Genomic DNA, 23,551 nt, shown 5'->3' with positions numbered 1-23,551 from the left:
GTAGCCATCTAATTCTGTCCCCTCATTTTAAAGATAAGGGAGATTAAGAGCCAAAGTCCTATGTCACATGACAGTGCTAGGATCTGAATTCAGATCCTTTCATTTGACTTAAAATATTCCTGAAAAAAAAAAAAAAGTGAAACGGGTGTCCCTTAACTGAAAGGTGGTTGTGATAAAACATAAAGAAATACTAGACAGCAAGAAATGAATATGAGGAATTCAGAGAAACACTGGAAGACTGTGCCTCATAAGCAGAAGCAGAATTACCAGAGACATGTTTAAAACAGTGCAAATGGGAAGATTCCCCCTCGCAGTTTTCTACCCTCCTCTAAGCAGCAGCAGATTATTCAGATAGAAAAAAGGCTGTCTGCTTTATCAGACCAAATCCCCACACTGCTTATTTTTGCTTTATTCTTTTTTCCTTTTTGTAAAAGATGGCTCAACAGAGGGGCAGGAAAAGGCATGTTTTACAAAGGCATCCCTGAAGCTTGGTTTTAAGTCAATGAAAACAATCAAGCTGTTTTGCATTTAGACACACACACTTTTATTGCACAATACGGTCTTGTATAATATTGGAGTGGAGACAATGATAACAACTGTTTTACAGGTTAAGTCATAGTGAGAAAAGCACTGGCACCATGTAACCACATATACGAGGGACCCAACAGACCAGTGGCCTAACGGAGGCAATTACAGGGAGATAGTCATCAGCTGGTCTTACAATACACAACATTTTAAATTTGTACTGATTATCTTGAGTGTTGATGAAAAGATTCAACTCTAAAAAGAAAAATGATACATGACGCATTAAGCACTTTCATTCCATTCAAAAGAACATTCTGACACTCAATTAGATTCCATGTGAATAGGTATGACTCAATTCAAGAAGCACAAACAGAACTCAAGTCCATATTCTCTCCCAATGAGGAGTTGCCACTATTTTACAAAGTGGAATTGGCTTGGGCATTGCCAAAGCCACACAACTGGTGTCAGAGACTTGAACCCAGATCACCCCATCTCCAAAGCCAGCTCTTTGTACGCTACGCCACACCTTAAAGTGCTGCATAAATGCCAGTTATTATTGAGACTGATCCAATTTAACTTTTAAAAAACAACACAGAACACTGAGTTCAGCTGCAAAAGCAGTATTTCCTGAAGAGCAGTAAAGACTACTCTTCTGGGCAGGGGCACAGAGAACAGAAGGATAACAAAACCCCATCGGTTTATAAGGTGGTCAAAGAAATCAGACTTCTGGGTAAATTTCCTCAGTCTCACCTGGATGCTGTGAGTCATGGGGTTATCTCCATGGCTGCTGAGACTAGCATCCTCAGTCACTGAGTACTTTCCATTATGTTAACTGAAATGACTTAAGGAATTTTTAAAAATTGAATTTCTCAAACCAAACCACTTTCAGAAAATAAGCAGAATTTGCCAAGAAAGAGAACATGAATATTTGAGTTTAGTTTGGTTTGGAGTAACAAATTAATGCTGTTCATCTTAAATTTGTACTCATAGAATCAAGGATTGTTTGTTACAACCTGGCTGGGATTCTGGAAGGCATCTAAATGAACCCGCTCACTTCACAGATGAGAAGTCTGAGGCTTAGATGGGGTTTAAATCTGCCCAAATGCCACACAATTAATCACAAAGCTAGAACAAAAATCCAGGTCTCTTAGTTGGATGGTGTACTGCCACGCCCTTTCCCAAATCCCTGTTTAGAAAGCGCAGAGTACTCTGACCTTGTTTTGGAGATTTACAATTTCTAAGTCTACTTACACTTATCTTTACAAAGATGCTCATATTGACACAGGTACAGAAGAATAAAACACATCAGCAACACTATTAAGAAAATGTTGAGGAAACTGCTTTGCAAACTATCCAATGTTACACAATGTGAGTTCTTACGGTTACTACAGTGCCTGTGAAATAAATCCCAAAGTCCATGTCACTGAACGGTCCTGTTCCGGCTTTGCTCTCAAACGAGAAGAAACCCAACAGCCACTTAGAAATGACCCCAGGAAACCTCTCCAGAATTCAGACCCTGGAAGCCATTTGCCCTTCTGCAGTCTCTGCCATGCCCACCAGGCTCCTGGGTCTGTGTTCCAGGGCCCATTAAACCATGTCTGCTGTGATTCATTTCAAAGTATTTATTCTGTGGTTTTTATTACCTTTCTTAGGGTATCTATAAAGATGTTTAAGAATTTTGTAACTGCCATTCCTCTGGGGAATGTAGATGAATTGGTATTGCCTCCTATAGAATATATATGCATATACACCTTTATACACAGCTATATTCATAATTTAGGCCTTGCCACCCACCACCCACCCCCCACCCCTTGTTAGGGTCATAGTATATGAGGAGTCCCCTTTCTCCTCCCCTACAGAATATAAAGTAGCACAGATTTCCCTTGTGTAAACCTAAGGGAAAAAGCTTTAAGTACATCCATCAGAGGGCCTTTGATCCTCACTGCCCAAAGCTGTCCTTCTAGTAACTGCCAGGCCATTCACAGGCAGATCTCATAAGGAACGACACAAGCCCATATCATCTACTATTCTGGACGGACCTTGTCATTGCTTCTCACCTTTTGTTTTGACCTCTAAACCAAGTCAAAAAGGTCCCTCCAACTATAACTCTGCAGGAAGTGTCCACCTCAGCCCAAATGACCCCATAGCATCTGAAATCACAGGTTAAGATCCACCATAATATCCCCTTTGTTAGGGGGAGACTATTCCAACTCCACTATCCTTATTCCTTTTGACCAATTATAGAACTCAAAGAACCCATAGGGAAAAAGCAGAGGCAACAGATAACATCTTCTTCCCCACTAATAACCATCCTGGAAACTATGGGAAGGAGGATGCAGCCTTGTCTCATGCCAGAGATGGGACATTTTTCTGCACAAAAAAAGAGAAAGGCCATCTTTGGAGCTGCCACACCACCACACCAATCTGGATGCACAATGGCCTAATGGGAGCACCCTCATCCTGGGCCTCACCTTATTCAGGCCCCAGCCAGCTTTGATAATCTGGTCTGCACACTCCCCACTTCAGAAATGCTCCAGGTCACACAAAGCGCCAGGGAGCAGAGCTAAGCCTGTACAGTGATTCCCCTTGGGCTCTCAGCAGCTTGGCTACTGCTCAAGAGCTGCAAGGGGCCTACCAGAAGAAGTCAAAAGAAGAAATGAACGGGCATGAGTTATTCATTATTAGGTGACTGGAAACTTGGTTACATGTCAGAAACACAACCCTGAACAGGGACTTTTCCCTGTGGTTCAGACCCTCAAACATACTCAGTCAGTCCTGACTGACGCTGTGGCCAGAGTCACTGAGGGCACTGTGATGTATCACAGATTCAGTAATTGTTCCTATTGTCCCAGAGTTTCTTCTTGCAGGATTCATGGGCTCAAGCAGCTTCTTTCTCTTCTTCCTTTATACACGTGACAAATTTCACATTCAATGTGTCTGTTGTTGAAAACAGCAACTAGCAGAGGTGCCCAACACTGACAAAAACATCACCGGCGCCTGGATAATCCATCCCTTTGTAGCTGATTCTAGCCTGAGTCAGTGTGGACGCTCCTTCTGTCCAAGCCCGAGACTGTGTCCCATGCAGTAAGGGGGCTCCTCATTACATCAAATGCCAGTTGCATATTTCTAGAACAGCTACATTCCTTTGCACTCCATGTACTAAGTGCTTCAGATACTCAACCTTTAGTCCACTATCCCTTGGCCTATAACTTCATGTACCTTGTAGGACTGGCAGGCAGAAAAGGAAACGTGCACATGTTTTCATTTAAATAGGGGTATACGCAGCACGTCAAACAGCAACAAAACGTCTACTCTGGCAAGCCACTTTTTCTAATTGCAGAAGTCAATACCAAAATAACTTTTTAGTCATCAATGCATGTTTGCTAACTTAGTATTCACAGGGAAGATGACTCACGCCTTTCAGGAGCTGTGCATTTTCTAGTTTCCCCACAAATGGCTCTGACTTCTCACTACTACCATCACTGCAGCAGACTGCCCACATGTCTTATCTCCCCTCCCTCCACAGCGAGCTTCCTCTCTTAGGGCTACTAGGCTCTGCCTGGGCTGTAAATCACATGAACGGCACCTGCCTGGAACGTGTCCTTACTAGTGCTGTCATCCAGAATGGGCCTCACTCACATTGTAAAGATGATCTTCAGTAATGGGTATGGTTAATGGAGATGCTTCACCTTTTTTACATGCACTGGACACAATGTTGTAATGGCACCAAAATACACAAAGCCACCTTCCTGGGCACAATTACATTGGTCTTGACTTTTAGAAAATGATCAGACAGAGGGACACCATCGGCTCGGGTTTGGAATAATCGACTGGCTCGCTTCCTGACTCCACAGGGGCTGCGCCTTTCATTTTCTTCCCTTTGGTCACCACTTTATTCTTATCGTCAAGCCCTAATGCCTGCCTTTTAATGCTCCTCTTGGTTTTGAGAAAACATGACATGAGGATGCCAAGGTCTCTGGCGATTTCACATTGAGTCTTGTTTCTAGTATCTAAGACACAGAAGACTTTTATCCTCTGAGGATAGAGGTCACTTATTTTCCTCTTCATATCCATTGCTTTTACTTAATGAAGTTAGGATATGACAGAAAACAAGATGACAATGTACACACCCAGCACTATTACAATTCAGGTACTGACAAAGTTTCTACTGGTGAAGCCAATAAAACAAGTAACAGTGACAACTACTGATTACAGAGGTAGGTAATACTTTGGAAAGAATAAATAAAGTTAATAGGTTTTGGCATATAAATGATTACACTATAAGATCATTTGCTGCTTTGAAATTCTTCTTCTGAATTCTGAAAAATGAAGAAATATGACTGAAATTAAGACTCAAGTTCAATTATAAAAATCTAGGCTTGTCCCCTCTGTCAATTCAGCTTTTTATTTTCAAGATTAATGTGGCGATGGATGTAAAGAAGCTATGCTTTGCAATACACTGCAAGCAAGCAAAAACAAAAAGGCCCTCTTGTTATTCAGAAGTTCTCAGTTTCACATTTAATATCCACCTGGGCACATCCTTTGGTTATTTGGTATAAATTAGGCTTTCAAAGCTTTCTTCAGCATTTAACTAACTCTTTGCTGGTCGAAGGTACAGAGACTGTTTCCCCACACATAAATTGATCCTAAGAAAAAGAGACAATAGCATTAACCAATAAGTATTCAAGCCATCTTTTGTTCAATAATATTAAAGTTACATTTTTCAATACTATCAACCTAGATTTAAAAAAAAATGTTTTCTATTCATTAATCACTTTGCAGCACCCATTAAAATTCAAATCCACATTCAAGAAGTCACAGTTCTCAGACTTCAATGCATATTTGATTTTAAAAGCACCTTAATTTATTTAAAGAAAAACAAGAAAGAAAAAAAAAAACATCTGCATCTTTTTTTCCCCCAAGCCACCACTCCTCAGATTTATGCACACGTCATGCAATAGAATGTAAGCTCCCTGAGCACAGTGACTTATGTTTTTGTCTTTGTACCACCAATCCCTTGCTTGACACATATGAGACACTTAATGCTTCTTGAAACAAATTTAATAGGCTCCTTTGGTTACTTCTTGTACATATTTTTTTCAATAAAAGCTGTAAATTATGCACAACATATTAAAAATATCTACAGAACTGAAATATGTGTTCAACTACCCCCCCACATTTCTTGAATTTGAGTTTAAAATGGCTTAACTTTAATTTTATTTAAAGTAAACCTTCATCAATTCAATATTCCAGTACGTCAATCTAGCCTGTTGTTATAGGCTAGCTATGGCGGAATTCAAACGTCACATTCTGAGTTTGCAGTTTGCAGCTATCCATTTTGCACCAAACCCTAGCCCCTAGCTTTTTTCCTCCTCCCTTTCTCCTGATAATATTTTTAATGATAAACAAGATTAATCACATACCAAAAAAATATTTTTGTCAAAAACTGAAGAGATTTTTAAAAGGCAGAAAAAGAAAATTTAAACAATCAGTTTTTGTTAATTGTTAACAGCTCTGGCTGGTTCACATTTTATTGTGACAGCTAAACAAATGACCTTTACCACCTATGCGTTTCTATTAATCCTGCCTATGTGTGACCATTACTAATGAAAGAGTGGCTAATCTAGCGCTGGGGTTTTGGCACCAAACTGGGCAGGAAATTGCAGAGAATTCTGTTTTCTCCTAAGAGAATGGATTTATTCTGAAGAGTCCTGACCATAAGCACCAACAGCCGCCCTTCGTTGGGCTCTGCCCAGTGAGCACTGACCAGGGTCTCCAAAGGAGGGAGAGATCGAGTCCTCTCCTTCCCGCCCCCCCCCCAAGTGCGACATCCATTTGGGCGCACAAGATTTTACTACGAGCACAGGGACAGAGCCCAAGTTTGCAGACGCGGGAACCTTAGGAAAGGGGGCTTTTCCCGTTCCTCCCTCCCTCCCTCCCTCCCCTTCCCCCCAGCCCCCACCCCCCCAGGAGGGCAGCAGCACTTACTCGGTCATAGATCACCTTGATTACCAGGGAGCAGCTGGGACAGGTGGCCACCTCTTCCCCGTTCTCCAAATCCTCCTATGACAAAACCAAATAATAGTAACTTCCCTACTCCCGCGTAGAGTAGAGCTCAGTACCGCGGAGCAGCAGCGAGAGCAGCCTGGCGCCAAACCGCCCACCTCCGCACTGCGTCAAAGCTTCCCCAGCCTGCCTGAGCCTGCCCCGGCGAGCTCGTCTGCGCATGCCTGTCTGCCGCCCCGAGCCGCCGCGCCAGGACGGTTGCCATGGCACCCGCCGGGCGGGAGAAGGATCTGCATCAGCATCAGCATCAGCATCAGCATCAGCATCAGCATCAGCAGCGCTCGGCATCAGCACCTTTGCCCGGCTGCCCCAGGCCTCTCCCCTGGCCTCAACCTGCACCGAACTCCGGAACCTACTGCGGGCCAGGGCCAGGCGTTTAACCCCTTAGTGTCCCAGGAGACTCTCTAGACCTGGGATTCATGAACTTTTCGAAATAATTGTATTTCAGTAACTGGCTTCCTTTGGGATCCTATGTATTTTACTTTCTATACTTAAAAGGCATTCCGAGAATGGGTCAACCGGCTTCATTGGACACTTACCACAGGGATCCAGGCCCCTCCCCTAGGCTCTCTGCACTGATACAGGCAATCCATCAGTCAATAACTGTTTATCAAGCACTTATTATATGCAGGGCATTACACTAGGAGCCAGGACACAAAGAAAAAGACAAAAAGACAGTCCCCCTGCCCTCAAGAAGCTCACATGCTAATAGGGGAGACAATATGCCCCCCCCAAAATGTACAAGCAACATTTATACAACCAAGCTAATTTCAGAGGGAAGAGAGTGGTGTACTCAGAGCAGAAGTGGGATTTAAGCTGAGTCCTGTAGAGTCTGACGCAGGGAAGGCAGGAAGTAGAGGTGAGGGGAAAAGCATTCTAGGTAGGGGAGGGCAGTGAAAAAAAAGGCAAGGAGACAGGAGATGGGAGAGTCATTTGTCTAGTATGTGGAAGGCAGGAAAAAAGACTAGAAAGGTAGCAAGGAGCCAGATTGTGAAGGGTTTAAATGTTTGCGGTCTTTATATTAGATTCTGGAGGTAAAAGGGACACAATGGAGTTTATGGAATGTGTGTGAGGGGGTGGGGGGCAAAGAGACCTAGCTACACATTAGTAAAATCACTTTGGCATCTGAGTGGAAGATGGACTAACTAAAATGTGGAGAACTGCAAGAGTCCAGGCAAGATGTGATGAGGGCTTTAACTAGGGCAGTGCCTATGTGAGGGGAGACAAGTATGAGAGATGCTATGAAGGCAGAAACAATAAGACTTGATAACAAACTGTACAGTCTATCTGTGGGGAGATGAATGCAAGTGAGGAGTCTAGAAGGTCACATTTATCTATGTCAATGAAATTATAGCTCCAGGCCTGGTCCCAAACATGTATATATATGCTTGCAAATGGGGTGTATGTATGTATGTATGTGAATGTGTGAATCACATCAAAGAATCTGAGTTCCTGGAAGGGACCCTGGGGACCACTATAATATTCCCAACAAGTGGGCATCCAGCTTCTGTTGCATTCTGCTTAGGAGAGGGGACACACAAGCACCATCTCTATCTATAGGAGAGCACTAAGTATTAGGGAGTTTCCAGACAGCTGGTCTAAATCTAGCTCTTTGCATTGGCCAAACCCTCTTCCTGGACCTGATCTCCGGGGATTTCTCATCATCCTGACAGGCTTTCAAACACTGGACCTGCTTATTAAGTCTTCCCTGAGCCTTCTTTTGTCCTGACTCAAGACCCCCAGTTTTGTAGAGCAGATCTTCACAGGGTGTGTATTCAAGACTCTCCTCTCTAGGCACACTCCAGTTTACCAGCTCAGAACTGAACACAGGACTCCAGAAGGCAAAGTACAGGCAAGCATCACCCCCATCCTGATTCCTGGAAACTGTGTCTCACTTAATGAAACCCAAGACCATAAATGTAGAGGCCTTCAAGACCGCCGAAGCAGAGAGAAACAGTGAGTGTCTAAGGCAACATTTGAATCCAGGTCCTCCTGATTCCACATCTAGCGCCCTGTCCACTCCACCAGGCTGCTTTCCTGATCAAATGAGGGTTTGGGCGGCTTGCCACATCACACTGACAGTTCATCTTGAGCTTGAAATCCATTAAAATGCTCAGATCTTTTGAAAACCTGCTATCTGATCTGCCCTCCTCCACTGCACCAGTCTAAGACACACCATACTACATTTCACTGTACCAGAGAACATCTTTTCTGTGGGGAATTTTTATCTTTCTTGGGTTTCATCTTTTAGAGTCCCAATGCTCTTGAATCTGAGCTGTGTGACAAGGCCAACAAACCTTTAACTGCTGCAATACTTGCCTATAACATCTGATTTCTTAAGTTTCTACAACCTCAGTATGGATAGAAGAATGTCATTTTGCTCTTTAGGGTTCTGTGGCTCCTAGTTATGTCCTCAGAGGAGTGTAAATGAATCAATAGTTTGCACATACATTATTGGAAGTTTATTCTTCCTGCCATTAAGGAACCTAAGTTAGGCTTCTACAATTGGTCCTAAGATGGGGGTGTCAACACCTCCATGAGGCCTCTGATTCCTTATAAGAAAGCATACCCAAGACCATTCTCCTGGTACTTTCCAGGTAATTTGCAGCTACCCTAAAGTGTCCCTTGCTTTTTGCTTTAACCCCTAAGTCCGGCTCTGATGGTTACCCCTCAACCCAATAACTTTACAGAAAAAGTGCCCATCCATCAGGGGCTAGATGGTTTATCTTGAGTAAATCAGGAAACATTCACCGGCCACACTCTAACCCTTAAGAAGCTGCTGTGCTTAAAGATCTCAGAGTGTAGACCTAGAAGCTAGGTGCTCCCCACTAATCACTAGTCTAAAACATCCCCAAAGGAAGCAGCATCTTTAGCACACACTAAAGACAGAACTTTTCTTATCTATAGGAAAATGGAAAGCTAAGAAACCACCTGTGCAGCTGCCCCACCAGCCCCATCGGGGTACTTGTCATTGCATCACCTCATTCTAGACCCATCCATGGAGATGTGTAGGAGTACAGGATCCTGCTGTCTCTAGCCAGCTGTGAAGAGCACCCTTTGATAAGGATAGAAGTCTTGTGTAGGCATTCCCCTTTACCTTCTGAGAACTGATTCCAGATTACCACATACTCTGGAAAGCTGTGGGACAGCAAATGAAAAAATGTAAATGGGCTGGAGAAAACTAAGTCTCTTTCTAAGCAGCCCCACTCGGGCTCCAAGAGCCCTCATTCCAATCTGGGCAGTGAGAGGTCCTAATGTAAGTGATGCCAGTGAGGGTGGGATGGGGTTGAGGGGGTACTGCAAAAACAAAAAACAAAAATCAAGCTAGGTTGGTGCCAGGAATTGCTTTCTCTTCCTTGACTTTTGATTGTTAATTTTATACTTTTGTCTTTAATTCAAACTTGGTTTTGAATGCTGTCTTTAAAGATGGGGATAAGTAGGGATACCTAGGGAATACAACATATAACAAAAGAAAGTAAACTTGGTGGCTCTTTACACACCCCCATATACCCACATGTAATAGCTAACTTGATCCAAAAAAAGAGGAAAATCAAACTGTCAAACATAAAAAATTAAAGAAAATTCACAACAAACAAAAGAAGAAAATTAGAAACGATTTTGCTTAACTATGTGCCAACAGTGGCTAGCCTTTATATAGAATTTTACAAATATTATCTCATTTGATCTTCACAACAGTCCTGGGAGGTTGGGACTATTTTTATACTCATTTTACAGAAGGGGAAACTGAGGCAGAGTGAGGTTAAGTGACTTGCACAGGGTCACAAGTACCTGATGTAGAATTTGAACTCAGGTCTTCCTGACTTGAGGTCCAGAGCTTTATCCACTGCACCTCTTAGCTGCCAACAACATTGATAAATGAAATGGTAATTACAAAAATATAAAACACCAGGATTCAGAGAACAACAAATGGAGAATTTAAATAAGAAATGCCATTCCACTCCTCCAGGTCTCTAGCCTCCCTCTCCCATTGAGGTTCACTAAATTCACATCTAGGATCCAATTAGAATTCTGGTAGCTGCTGTCTACAGCCTCAAGGGCACCTTCCTTATTTCCTCAATTAATTCAGTGCCTGGCTCCCAGTCTTTCTCTCCTACTCAACTCCTGTTTTCATACTAGAAAACCAACACACATATTGATACTCCCTCCTAAAACATTCAAATCTCAGAGTTCCTTTACTTGCTCATTTCACGTGGCCTACTCCTCCACTTCATCTCAGTGATCATAAGCCACCCACAAATGCACCACTTCCATATCCACAAACTCTGAAATTCCCTCATCTGATTGATCACAATCTGTTGTCACTTCACCTCTCCCTCGGCCTAGCAACCCCAAACCCTGTCCTTCTAACATTTAAGACCTCCCATCCCCTGACCCCTTAGTTCTTTCTCAGGCCATTATTCCTAAACTAGGGAGTAGCTAGGTGGCACTGGGCTTGGATCATCTTCATGAGTTCAAATTCAGCCTCAGACACTTAGTGGCTGTGAAGCCCTGGGCAAGTCACTTAACCTTATTTGTCTCAGTTTCCGCATCTCTAAAATGAGCTGGAGAAGGAAATGGCAAACCACTTTGGTATCTTTGCCAAGAAAACCCCAAATGGGATCACAGAGAGTAGGACACAACTGAAACTGAACTACTACACTAACTATATTCTTCCTCCCTTCCTTACCATGACTATTTATTGACATAGTATTTCAACTATTCACTGTCCTCTTCTCTTGAGGCCCTTGTCCCCTTATCTTATTGGTGATCTTGCCCTGCCAAACCTCAACCTTGGATCACTCCCACAACCCATTGCTTTCACTCCTCTTCACATGCTGCTAATGGAAGCTGGAGAGTATCACGAAACTAGGCTGACTGATACTGACTGGTCCATGGCAAATTCCTTACATAATCTCAACTGGGCTCTCACTGCTGCTAGGCAATCCTTGCGTACCTCCCTAATCAACTCACCATCCTACCCTCCACAGCAGCTCTTCGAAACCTTTTCATACCTCCTCAAACCTTCCATAGCTCCCAATGTGCCCTGTCAGTTAAGAACTTTGTCTTTTATTTACTGAAAATAGCGGTCTTTTGATGAGAGCCCCCTCTTTTCCCCTCCTCCTTACTTCTCATTACCCAGATGCCTTCTGCCACAATCTCCTCCTTCACTCACCTCCACAATGAGGCAGTCCTTCTTCTTGCCAAGGCCAACCCCTCTACATGCTCAAGCAATTCCATTCTGTCCTAACTTCTCCATCAGAGAAAGACTCCATCTTTCGCTATCATCCCCACTTTCACTTATTTCCAATCTCTCCCTGTCCACTGGCTGTGTCCCTTGCAGCCTACAAACATGCCTTTGTATCTCCTCATCCTCAAAAAACCCTCCCTTGATTCATCCAGCTCCACTAGCTATTGTCCCACATTTCTCCTCCCTTTTGTGGTTAAATGTCTTGAGAATGCCATCTAGAGAGGAGGTACAGAAATCCACTGAAGAAAACAACTCCTTAAAAAGTATAACTGGCCAAATGGAAAAGAAGGTACAAAAATTAACTGAAGAAAATTATCCCTTCAGAATTAGAATTGGGTGACTGGAAACTAATGATTCCATGAGACATCAGGATTCAATCAAACAAAATCAAAAGAATGAAAAAATAAAAGAAAAGGTAAACTATCTCATTGGAAAAACAAGTGACCTAGAAAATAGATCTAGGTGAGAAAATTTAAGAATTATTAGACTATCTGAAAGCCATAATCAAAAACAGTCCCTGGACATCATATTTCAACAGAGGATGGGGGGGAGGGGGAATAGAAGCTGAAAGAATCCACCAATCACCTTCTGAATGAGATCCCAACATGAAAACTCCCAGCAATATTATAGCCAAATTCCAGAACTCCCAGGTAAAGGAGAAAATATAGCAAGCAGTCAGAAAGTCAATTCAAATATCGTGGAGCCACAGTCAGGATTACACAGGATCTAGCAGCTTCTACATTAAAGGACTGGAAGGCTTGGAATATGATATTCTGCAAGGCAAAGGAGCTTGAATTATAAGCAAGAATCACCTACAAGACCTGGGGGAGGAGGAATGAATATTCAATAAAATAGAGGACTTTCAAGAACTCCAGGTGAAAAGATCAAAGCTGAACAGAAAATTTGACTTTCAAATAGAAGACTCAAGAAAAGCATAAAAAGGTAAACAGGAAAAAGAAAACATAAGTGATACAAGAAGGTTAAACTGTTTATATCCTTACAAGGGAAGATACTTGTAACTCTTAAGAACTGTATCACTATTAGGGCAGTTAGAAAGAGTATACATAAAGAGAATAGAAGCTGAATTTGAAGGGATAATATTAAAAAATAAATAAATAAAACAAAATCAAGGGGTAATAAAGAGGATTTCACCAGGAGACAGAAGGGAGAAATTATCTCAAATGAAGAGGCATGAAAGAACTATTATGGTTGAGGGAAAGAAGGGGGTGAGGGTGGGGAAGAATCACTTGAATCTTACCCTCAGCAGAATTGACCCAAATAATATACACATTCAGTTGTGATATGGTAGGAAAATGGGGTACGGGGTTGGGGTAGGACCTGGGGTTCTTAGGAATCCCTCTTTAAAGAATTACACCCTCTTGCACACAAAACGTAGTTAGAATAAGGTGATAGTTTATTTAGGAGCAGGGAAGGGAAGGGTGGGGGGAGAGAAACCATGAAAGAAATCCTTGGAGTTTTCATGGGGAGATTTGGCATAAAGCACATGGCTCAGAGGTACCAAATCTCCTCAAACAGGAGACTGGAAGGTACTTTTATAGAGGACTGATGGGGGTGGCCCATCTGCCCGTGAAAAGTTCCTTTAGTGAGAGAGGACCATCCCCCACTGGTGGTAGCTGGGGGAATTGGGTGAGGAGTGGAGGACCATCCCCCACTGGTAGTGACTAAAGGAATTGGGTGAGGGGTGGCTACAGATCCCTCTTCAGAACGCAAAGGCCGAAGCCACACCCAAATTTATCTCCCCAGGGTAAGGGAGACCAGAATGAAGAGTAGGATTCCGAAGCTAGCTCAGTCCAATTTGGTTCAGTTTATCTCTCTAGGCGTTATCTGTCCTCTGGTTTAGTTTCTCAAAGAGAAGATTCCTTGGTGTGCCCCAGAGAACTTCTGGGGTGCTCTGCACCCCATGACAGTTGGGTATAGAAATCTATTTTATCCTATAGGGAAGTAGGAAGAGAAAAGGATAAGAAGGGGGGGGGGGAGACTGATAGAAGGGAGAGCAGATTGAGGGATAAAGAGGGGGGAAATAGTTTGGAAGGAAATATACAGTAATCATAACTGTGAATGTGAATGGGATGAGCTCACCCATAGAACAGAAGTGGATAGCTGAGTGGATTAAAAACCAGAATCCTATAATATGTTGTTTACAAGAAACATACTTAAAGCAGAGAGACACATACAAAGTAAAGATAAAGGGCTGTAGCAAAATCTGTTATGCTTCAACTGAAGGGAAAAAATACAGGGGTAGCAATCATGATCTCAGACAAAGCAAAAAAGGATATAATTTTAAAAGATAAGGTAGGAAACTACAACTTACTAAATGGTAACATACACAATGAAATAATATCAATACTAAACACATATGCACCAAATGCAAGCATCCAAATTTTTAAAGAACTTAAATAAATTACAGGAGGAAACAGTCAGTAAAACTATACTAGTGGGGGGACCTCAAATTTTCCTTCTCAGAACTAGATAAATCTAACCACACACACACAAAAAAAAAAGTTAAGGAGGTGAACAGAATTTTAGAAAAATTTAGAAATGACAGACCTCTGGAGAAAACTTAATGAGAATAGAAAGGAATATATCTTTTTCTCAGCAGTGCATAAATTGACAATGTATTAGGGCATAAAAACTTCATAGTCAAATGCAGAAAGGCAGAAATATTAAATGGATCCTTTTATATCATAAAGCAATAAAAATTACATTCAATAAAGGGCCATGAAAAAATAAATTAAAATTAACTAAAAATTAAATAATCTAATCCTAAAGAATGACCAAAGAACAAATCATAGAAACAATAAATAATTTCATTAAAGAGAATGACGAGAGAACATACCAAAATTTATAGGATCCAGTCAAAGCAATAATTTAGGGTAAAATTTATATCACTAAACTCTTAGATAAAATAGAGAAAGAGTAAATCAATGAATTGGGCATACAACTAAAAAAGACTAAAAGAAAAAACAAATTAAAAATCCCCAAACACCAAATTGGAAATCCTGAAAATCAGAAGAGATTAATAAAATTAAAAGTAAGAAAACCATTGAACTAATAAACAAAACTAGGAGCTGGTTTGGGGGGGTGGGGGGGGAATCCAACAAAATAGACAAACCATTGGTTAATTTGGTTTAAAAAAAAAAGAAAACCAAATTACCAGTATCAAAAAAGAAGAGTGAATTCACTACCAATGAAGATAAAATTTAAGCAATTATCTGTAGTTATTTTGTCCAATTATATGCCAATAAATCTTATAAGTGAATAAGTGAACTGGGTAAATATTTCCAAAAATATAAATTGCCCAGATTAGCAGAAGAGGAAACAGAATATTTAAATAACCCCATTTTAGAAAAAGAAATTGAACAAACCATCAATGAACTCCATAAGAAAAAATTTCCAGGGATTAACAAGTGAATTCTACCAAACATTTAAAGAACAATTAATTCCAATACAATACAAATGATTTGGGAAAAGAGGCAAAGGAGGTGTTCTACTAAATTCCTTTTATAACACAAATATGGTGCTGATACCTAAACCAGGAAGAGTAAAAACAGAGAAAGAAAACCACAGACCAATTTCCCTAACGAATACTGATGCAAAACATTTAAATAAATTACTAGCAAGGAGATTATGGCAATAATCATACACTGTGACCAGGTGGGATTTATACCAGGAATGCAGAACTGGTCCAATATAAGGAAAATGATCAGCGGAACTGACCACATCAATAACAAAACCAACAAAAACCATGATTACTTCAATAGATGCAGAAAAAGCTTTTGGCAAATACAACACCCACTTCTATTAAAAACTCTAGAGAGTATAGGAATAAATGGAGTTTTTCTTAAAATAATAAATACTATCTATGTAAAACTATCAGCAAGCATTATCTGTAATGGTGATAAGCCAGAAGCCTTCCCAATATGATCAGTAAGGATCCCAATGATCACCACTATTATTCAATACTGTATTAAAAATATTAGCTATAGCAACAAGAGAAGAAAAAGAAATTGAAGGAATTAGAGATGGGGCATACGCAAAGAATCCTAGAGAATCAACTAAAACTAGTTGAAATTATTAACTTTAGTAAAGTTTCAGGATATAAAATAAAATCACACAAACTATCAGCATGTCTATATATGACCAACAAAGTCCAGCAGCAAGAGATAAAAAGAGAAATTCCATTTAAAATAACAGTAGACAATAAAATACTTGGGAGTCTACCTGCCTAGACAAACACAGGGAACTATACGGACACAATTACAAAACATTTTTCACACATATAAAGTCAGATCTAAACAACTGGAAAAATATCAATTGCTCATGGGTAGGCTAAGTCAACATAATATAAATGACAATTTTATTTAAATTAATTTACTTATTCAGTCCCATACCAAACAACCAAAAAATTATCTTATAGAACTAGAAAAAAACTAACAAAAGTCATCTGAAAGAACAAAAGGTCAAGAATATCAAGGGAATTAATGGGGGGGAAAAGAGAGAGAGAAGGAAAATGGCCTAACAGTACCAGATCTCAAACTATATTATAAAGTGGTAATCATCAAAACTATTGGGTATTGGCTAAGAAATAGAGTAGTGGATCAGTGGAAAACATTAGGTACACAAGACAGTAGAGTAAATGATCTTAGTAATCTAGTGTTTGATAAATCCAAAGACCCTAGCTTTAGGACAAGAACTCACTATTTGACAAAACCTGTTGGGAAAACTGGAAAACAGTATGCAGAAATGATATCTTATACCATATACACTATATACCAAATAAGGTCAAAATGGGTACATGATTTAGACATAAGCAAATCAGGAGAACAAGGAATAGTTTACCTGTCAGATCTATGGAGAAGGGGAAAATTTATGACTAAACAATAGATAGAGAGCAGTACAAGTTATAAAATGTATAATTTTGATTACATTAAATCAAAAAGTTTTGCACAAATAAAGCCAATGCAACCAAGATTAGAAGGAAAGCAGAAAGCCAGGAGACGATTTTTATAGCACGTGTCTCTGACAAAGACCTCATTTCTGTACTATATAGAGAACTGAGTCAAATTTATAAGACTACAAGTCTTAGAAGACTTATAAGACTATGGGGGCAGCTAGTGGCTCAGTGGATAAAGTACTGGCCCTGGATTCAGGAGGACCAGAGTTCAAAGCCAGCCTCAGACACTTGACACTTACTACTTGTGTGACCCTGGGCAAGTCACTTAACCCTCATTGCCCCGCAAAAAAAAAAAAAAAAAAGACTTATAAGACTACAGTTGCTAAATGGCTAAAGGATATCAACATGCAGTTTTTAGATGAAGAAATCAAAGCTATCTACAATAACATGAAAAAAAATGCTCAACTCACTATTGATTAGAGAAATGCAAATTGAAACAACTCTTGAGGTACCACCTCACCTCTCAGATTGGTTGATATAACAAAAAAGGAAAATGATAAATGTTGGAGGGGATGTGGGGAAACTGGGACACTAATACACTATCTATGGTTGGAATTGTGAACTGATCCAACAATTCTGGAGAGCAATTTGGAACTACACCCCAAAGGAAATCAAATTGTACATAACATTTGGTCTAGCGACATCACTACTATGTCCATATACCAATGACATACGAAAAAGGGGAAAAGGTAGACCTATGTGTAAAAAAAATATTTATAGCATTTCTTTTTGTGGCAGCTAAGAACTGGAAATTGAGGGGATATCCATCAATTGGGGAATGGCTGAACAAGTTGTGATATACAATTATAAAGGAATACTATTGTGCTATAAGAAATGATGAACAGGATACTCTCAGAAAAACCTGGAAAGACTTACATGAACTGATACAAAGTGAAGTGAGCAGAACTGGGAGAAGGGTGTACACAGTAACAATAATGGATAATACACTGTGCATGCCTTAGCTCTTCTCAGCAATACAATGATCTAAGACAATTCCAAAGGACTCATGATGAGAAACACTTCCACCTCCAGAGAAAGAAGTGATGGAGTCTGAATGCAGATCAAAGCAGTCTATTTTTCACTTTATTTTTCCCCGTGTGTTTTTTTTTTCTTCTGGTCCGTTTTGTCTTCTACAACACGACTAATAGGAAAATGGGTTTCACATGATGTACATGTATAACCTATATCAAATTGCTCGCTGTCTCAGGGAAGGAGGAGGTAAGAGGGAGAAAATTTGGAACTTAACATTTTAAAAAAATGCTATAAATTATTTTTTACATAAAATTGGGGAAAATGATTATTTTTCAAAAAGAGAACGCCGCCCAGAACAGGCTCCTCCACTTCTTTTCTTCTCGTTCTTACATAACAGATCGTATTAAAAATAAAATCACAACTGAGTCAGAAAAGGCCTGTGACAAAACACAAGACCTTTTCTGTTTACAAAATGCATGCATAACATGCATGCGTGTGTGTATAGTTTTTAGAAAAGAATGGGCATTTCCTCAACATGGCAAATAGTATCGATCTAAAACCAAGAGTCAGCATTATAGATAACCCAGAAATGCTAGAGGTTCTTTCTACTAAGATCAGAGTTCGAGTAAGCATGCCCAACATTAACACTATTATTTGATGTGGCCACTAGGTGGCACCATGAAGAGGCCTGGAAGATTGGATCTGGTCTGAAATATCCAGTGGCTGTTTGCCCACGAGCAAGTTGCACGCCCCACCCCCACCCCATGGTTCAGACACCTAATTTGTAAAACAAAATATTTGGAGTACATGACCTCTAAGGTCCCCACCCCCCAAACCCCTCCTCCCCCCACCTCTCAAGCACTAGGAGAAGAAATGCAAAGAAGAAATAAAATGATCACTTTTTGCACATGATGTTGAGATTCCACTAACAACGGAAAAGATATTTTCAGCCAAGCAATAGGATATCTAAAACACACCCACACAAAGCATCAGTCTCTCTACATATTACCGATGTGCAGTAAGAAGAGAAAGAGAAATTCCATTCAAATGCCATCCACCCATAAGACACATAGGGATTACAGGAATAAAGACAGAAATCATAGATGTTAATTTCTCATGGTTGTGCATGGCCACTATGATAAAAACAATACCGCCTAAATCTGCATATTCATTGCCATACTACACTGCCAAAGTATTACTTTACAGAGATCGAAAGAAAATTTATCAGGAGCAACTAAAGATCTTGAATCTCAATATAAAATAGCGAGAAGGAAAGGTGGCTAACAGCACTAGACCTTGAACTATACTACAAAGCAGTAATCATCGAAACTATGGGGTACTGGTCCAAAACGATAAAAACTAATTAGTGGAACAGAGAGGTCCACAAGATTCAGAAAGAAATGAGCGTAGTAGCATAGTGTTCAATAAGCCAAAGGACACCAACCACTTTCTGGAATAAGCATTCACTCCTAAACAACTAGGAAATCTAGAAAGCAATCCGTCTTGAAAAAATTCAGTTTAGACCACCCCCCCCTCCCCACATCATACATCACAATCTCCTAGACATATGGATGTATGACCCAAATATAAAAGGTCATGTTATAAGCAAATCAGGAACAAGGAAGCTGAGGGAAGGCAGACACACTCATGCACTATTAGTAGAACCATCCTGGAAAACAATTTAGAACAATACCTCAGTAATGTAAATAACTTTTAACCCAGCACTACCACTGCTTGATAGAAAAAACCCATATGCCCAAAATATTTCTAGCAACATGTTTTGTTGTAGCAAAGAACTAAAAAAAAGTGAGCATCCATCAGCTGGGGAATAGCTGAACAAATTCTGGCATATGAGTACAATGGAGTATCACTGCCCTGACTTCCCTCTCTTCCACCACAGCTACAGAGATGGTCATTCCCTAGATCTAGCGTCACCTACCTAACCTTCCATTTCCATGGTCACCAACACTCAATTTCCTCCATCTGATTGTAATCTTTTATTTCATCTTTCCCTGTTGCCTTACAAAGTCTACCCCAGTTCTCAGTGCTCCTCTCACCCCCTCCACACTGATGACTCTCTCTGTTCTCTATCTCAAACCCTGGGTGAAACAACTTTACACTGTCCTCTACTCTCAAGTCCCTCACCCCCTTCTGTTATTGAACATGCTTTACCAAATCGAAAGCTTAGATCACTCCCACCAGCTCCTCCTTTGTTATTATTCATGTGCTGCTGAACAGAGCTGGAGGAAGAAATGAAACCAGGTCAACTACACAGCTATGATACCTCCTCTGAAATGGCTCCTCAGGGCATCGATTCTACTCCTCACTAATGAATTCATGATCCCACTCTTCACAGACTCAATTTCCAAACCTTCTCAGCACCTCTCAAGCCTTTCAAGGCAGCTCTTCCCCCCACCTTCTTAGCTGAGTATCTAGAGAAAAAACTGAGGACATTTGCCAAGAGCTCCCCCTTCCCATCTCACAATACTCAGACATCTTCCTTCACTATCTCCTCCTTCACTCACTAGAGTGAATACTACTCAGATGAAGAGACAGGCCTTCTTGTGAACCCCTCCATGTACACTCATAATTCCACTGCTTCTTGTCTTTTTTCAGAAGACTGCCCCCACCAGCACTCTCCCTCTTCCTTCTCTTCTGTCTATATATTGCCACATCTCCCTCATCCTTTAAAAACCCTGCTTCCAACTTACCACTCTTGCCTAGCTCTTGCCCTGTATCTCTCCTCCCTTTCTCCTGGAGAAAGCCATGTATATATTTGGTGCCTCTACTTCCTCTCCTGTCACTCTCCTCTGTAACCTGGCTCCCAACCTCATCATTCAACCCAAACTGCCCTCCCTAATGTTATGGGGGAAATTAGGTGGGGGTTTGGGATAGGGGTTCTTAGGAATTCCTCTTTAAAGAACTACACCCCAGTCAGAAGTAAAACACTTTTGAGGAGGAATAGGGTAAAAGAAGATGGAAACAGAGTCAATATGATGGTAAGGGAATAGGATTGTGAGAGTTGGAATGATGCCCCCTGCTGGGAGGAACATTGTGAGCTCTGGCCTGAGGGCAGACCAGGTGGCTTTAGTGTCTGGAAGCAACCTTTTCTGGGGCTTTGAAGGTCAGTTATTCTGCATCAGCTCCTGTCTTGCAAATAACTAACCTGTCAGACATCTTGAAGTGTATGGCCAGTATGCCTCTCCAACTCATTATGTCCAAAACAGAATTCATCTTTACCCCCAAACTTTCCCCTCTCCCAATCTTCCTTATTCCTGTTGAGGGCACCACCATCTTCCCAGTCACCCAGGCTGGAAACCATAGTGTAATCTATCTTCCATTCAGCTACCAAAATGTTGGGTTTTTTCTGAAGTGTAGGTTTTACTATATTCCCTCCCCTCCCCTGCCCCAAACATACACAATGCACTAAATAAACTACAGTGGTTCCCTATTACCTCCAGAATAAAATACAAAATACTCTGTCATTTAAAGCCCTTTCTACCTTTCCCAATTTCTCACTTCCACTCTCCTCCACAAAACCTACAATCCAGCTTCCTAGTCTGCTTGTTTCTTGCCCATGACATGCCCCATGTCATATATCATCCCAATACCTTTGCATGGGCTGTCCCCCATGCCTAACAGGCTCTCCTCCCTCATCTCCTCTGTCTCCTGGCTGCCCTCTTTACCCAGCTCAACTTCTTCTGACTGCCTTTCCTGCCCCCCAGAGCACCACTGCTGGTACCTTCTGTGGAAGATTACCTCCCACTTACATACAATTAGCATTTCTGTAGCAATATAAGGTTTACAAAAGACACTTCCGAATTCATCAGATTTGATCCTTTACTACAAACTGGTAAGGTAGGTACATTTATTATCAACTTTACTGACAAGGAAACTGAGACTGAGAGGTTGAGCAACTTGCTTAGTGTCACATGGCTAGCAAGTGACTGAGGCAGGGTTTGAATTCAGGACTCTATCCACTACACTAGCTGTTCTAGGTTGTCTTCCCCATTAGAATGTGAGCTCCCTCTGGTCAAGGAATGTGTTTTTCCTTCTTTGTAGTTCCACCATTTACCCCAATGCCTAATACACAGGAAGTGCGTAATAAATGATTGTCATGAATGACTTTCTTATTGGGATGTAAAAACTGACAAAAAGGCTGGATTTAAAGAAACCTGGGAAGACCAGAAGGAAGTGATGGTGAGGGACACAGACAACAATGTATATGATGCCAACAACACCTTTCAGGATTGAAGAACTCTGATCAGTGTGATGACTGGTCATGATTCCACAAGAATAACAAGGCATGCTTCTACCTCTTGGCAGAGTGGATGGGTTACAGGTACAACATAAGACCTCCTTTTCCGAACACGACCAAAGTATGAATGTGTTTTATTCTGGCATACTTATTTATTACAGGGGAGAGGCTTTTTGTGGGGAGGATAATGTTGAATTAGGGGGAAATACATTTATCAAGTACATATTAATTGCCAAACATAATAGATAGGATTACAAAAGCAGATCATTTGACCTAAAAATGGGAAAACAATCCATACTGGGGAATGGGAACACAGGAAGAGTGGTAACTTGTGGCAAATCCCAGAGCCGGTAAGTAAGCAAAAGAGGGCAATTCACTGACCTGTTCTTTCCAAAAGTAATGGTAAAGTTGGTTTGAGTATAGTTCCCAGAGCTAGAAAGGGGAAGGTAAATGCTCAGCATGTCGGAAAATGATTGGAGATAATGAGCGTGGTTCGGTGTGTGGTTGGGCCAGGTTTCTTTGAAGGGAGCTAAGGAGGTGAAGAGGGAGAATGTGCCAAGAATGGGGGCTGGTCGGTGTAAAAGGTAGGGAGGTGGGCGTCTGCATGTCAGACAAAGTTAGAAAGCCGAACTGACTACTAGAGAGAATGTGACAAAAATATATAAGGAAATAAGGATTGTAAAGGGTAAAGATGAGGAGGAGGTGGTAAAAAAAAAAAAGCACTGTCCATGAAACATTTAAAAAATACAAATGAGAGGAGGGGAAAGTTCAGAATAAACAGAGACAAGCAGGGCACTGTTGGTACTAGTTACTAAATCTAATACACACTTTAAAAAGAAAACCTCAACAACAAGTCTTCCTTTGCCTCCTGCAGAACTAACGAAGAGCTGGTCAGTCACTCGACCAGGAGTTAGTTAATTGCGGCTTTGGTCTGGAAGAGGGGCATGTGACAGGAGAGACCAGCTCGCGGTCACCCTCTGGTCAGCACAAGCACAGACGCGGCTGGAGGAGAGTCCCTGGAAGAGTTCGGTCTAAGGGAGTACCTGCTGACCCTCGCCCCTGCAGAGCCTCAAACTTCTGGTTGCCCCCCTGCCCTCATCAGCTCTCGGAGGTGTAGAAACCTTAGATCTACAGAATCAGTCAAACCGACCCCCCCTCTCCCCCCCCCCCCCCGGTTTAACAGATGAATAACCGCGGCCCAGAGTCCTAGGAACACAAAGGCAGAGGTCGACGGGGATTGGCAGGATTTGCACCCCGGCCCTCGGGCGCGGGCGTTACCTTGGTGATGACGAAGTTATCCCCACAAGGACAGGGATAAAAATACGTCTCCGTTTCCTCCTCGTACTCGAAGTCTTCGATCTCCACCTCGTCGTGAAACACCGACATCGTCAGCTCGGGAACCAGCCCGCTAAGGCCACCGGCCAGCCCAATCTCCAGAACCCCACTCCAGCGACCTTAGTTTCCGGCCGCTCCAGCCCGGCACGAAGCCTGGAGCGCAGGCGCAGAT

At 41.4% G+C, this 23,551-nt stretch overlaps 1 protein-coding gene across 1 annotated transcript; it reads right to left on the bottom strand.

The window, feature by feature from the left end:
• Positions 1–518: 518 nt before the first annotated feature.
• On the bottom strand, positions 519–23,548 carry DPH3 (diphthamide biosynthesis 3). The gene is made up of 3 exons (XM_043965588.1): positions 23,323–23,548; positions 6,514–6,588; positions 519–5,171 (listed from the first exon to the last, which is right to left on the bottom strand). Exons 1-3 carry the CDS (start codon positions 23,428–23,430, stop codon positions 5,106–5,108), a joined length of 249 nt encoding a protein of 82 aa, XP_043821523.1. The 5' UTR covers positions 23,431–23,548; the 3' UTR covers positions 519–5,105.
• Between the last annotated feature and the right edge of the window lie 3 nt (positions 23,549–23,551).

The sequence above is a fragment of the Dromiciops gliroides genome, chromosome 5, assembly GCF_019393635.1.
Source record: "Dromiciops gliroides isolate mDroGli1 chromosome 5, mDroGli1.pri, whole genome shotgun sequence".
NCBI lineage: Eukaryota > Metazoa > Chordata > Mammalia > Microbiotheria > Microbiotheriidae > Dromiciops > Dromiciops gliroides.
This window is presented reverse-complemented; position numbering and strand designations above follow the sequence as displayed.

Excerpts from the sequence above, each read along its gene's own strand:
- DPH3 (XM_043965588.1), bottom strand. The coding sequence starts at position 23,430 with ATGTCGGTGTTTCACGACGAGGTGGAGATCGAAGACTTCGAGTACGAG. Across the intron at positions 6,589-23,322 it reads ATAACTTCGTCATCACCAAG|GAGGATTTGGAGAACGGGGA; the intron begins GTAACGCCCGCG and ends GTTTTGTCATAG. Across the intron at positions 5,172-6,513 it reads TCAAGGTGATCTATGACCGA|GATCAATTTATGTGTGGGGA; the intron begins GTAAGTGCTGCT and ends TCTTTTTCTTAG.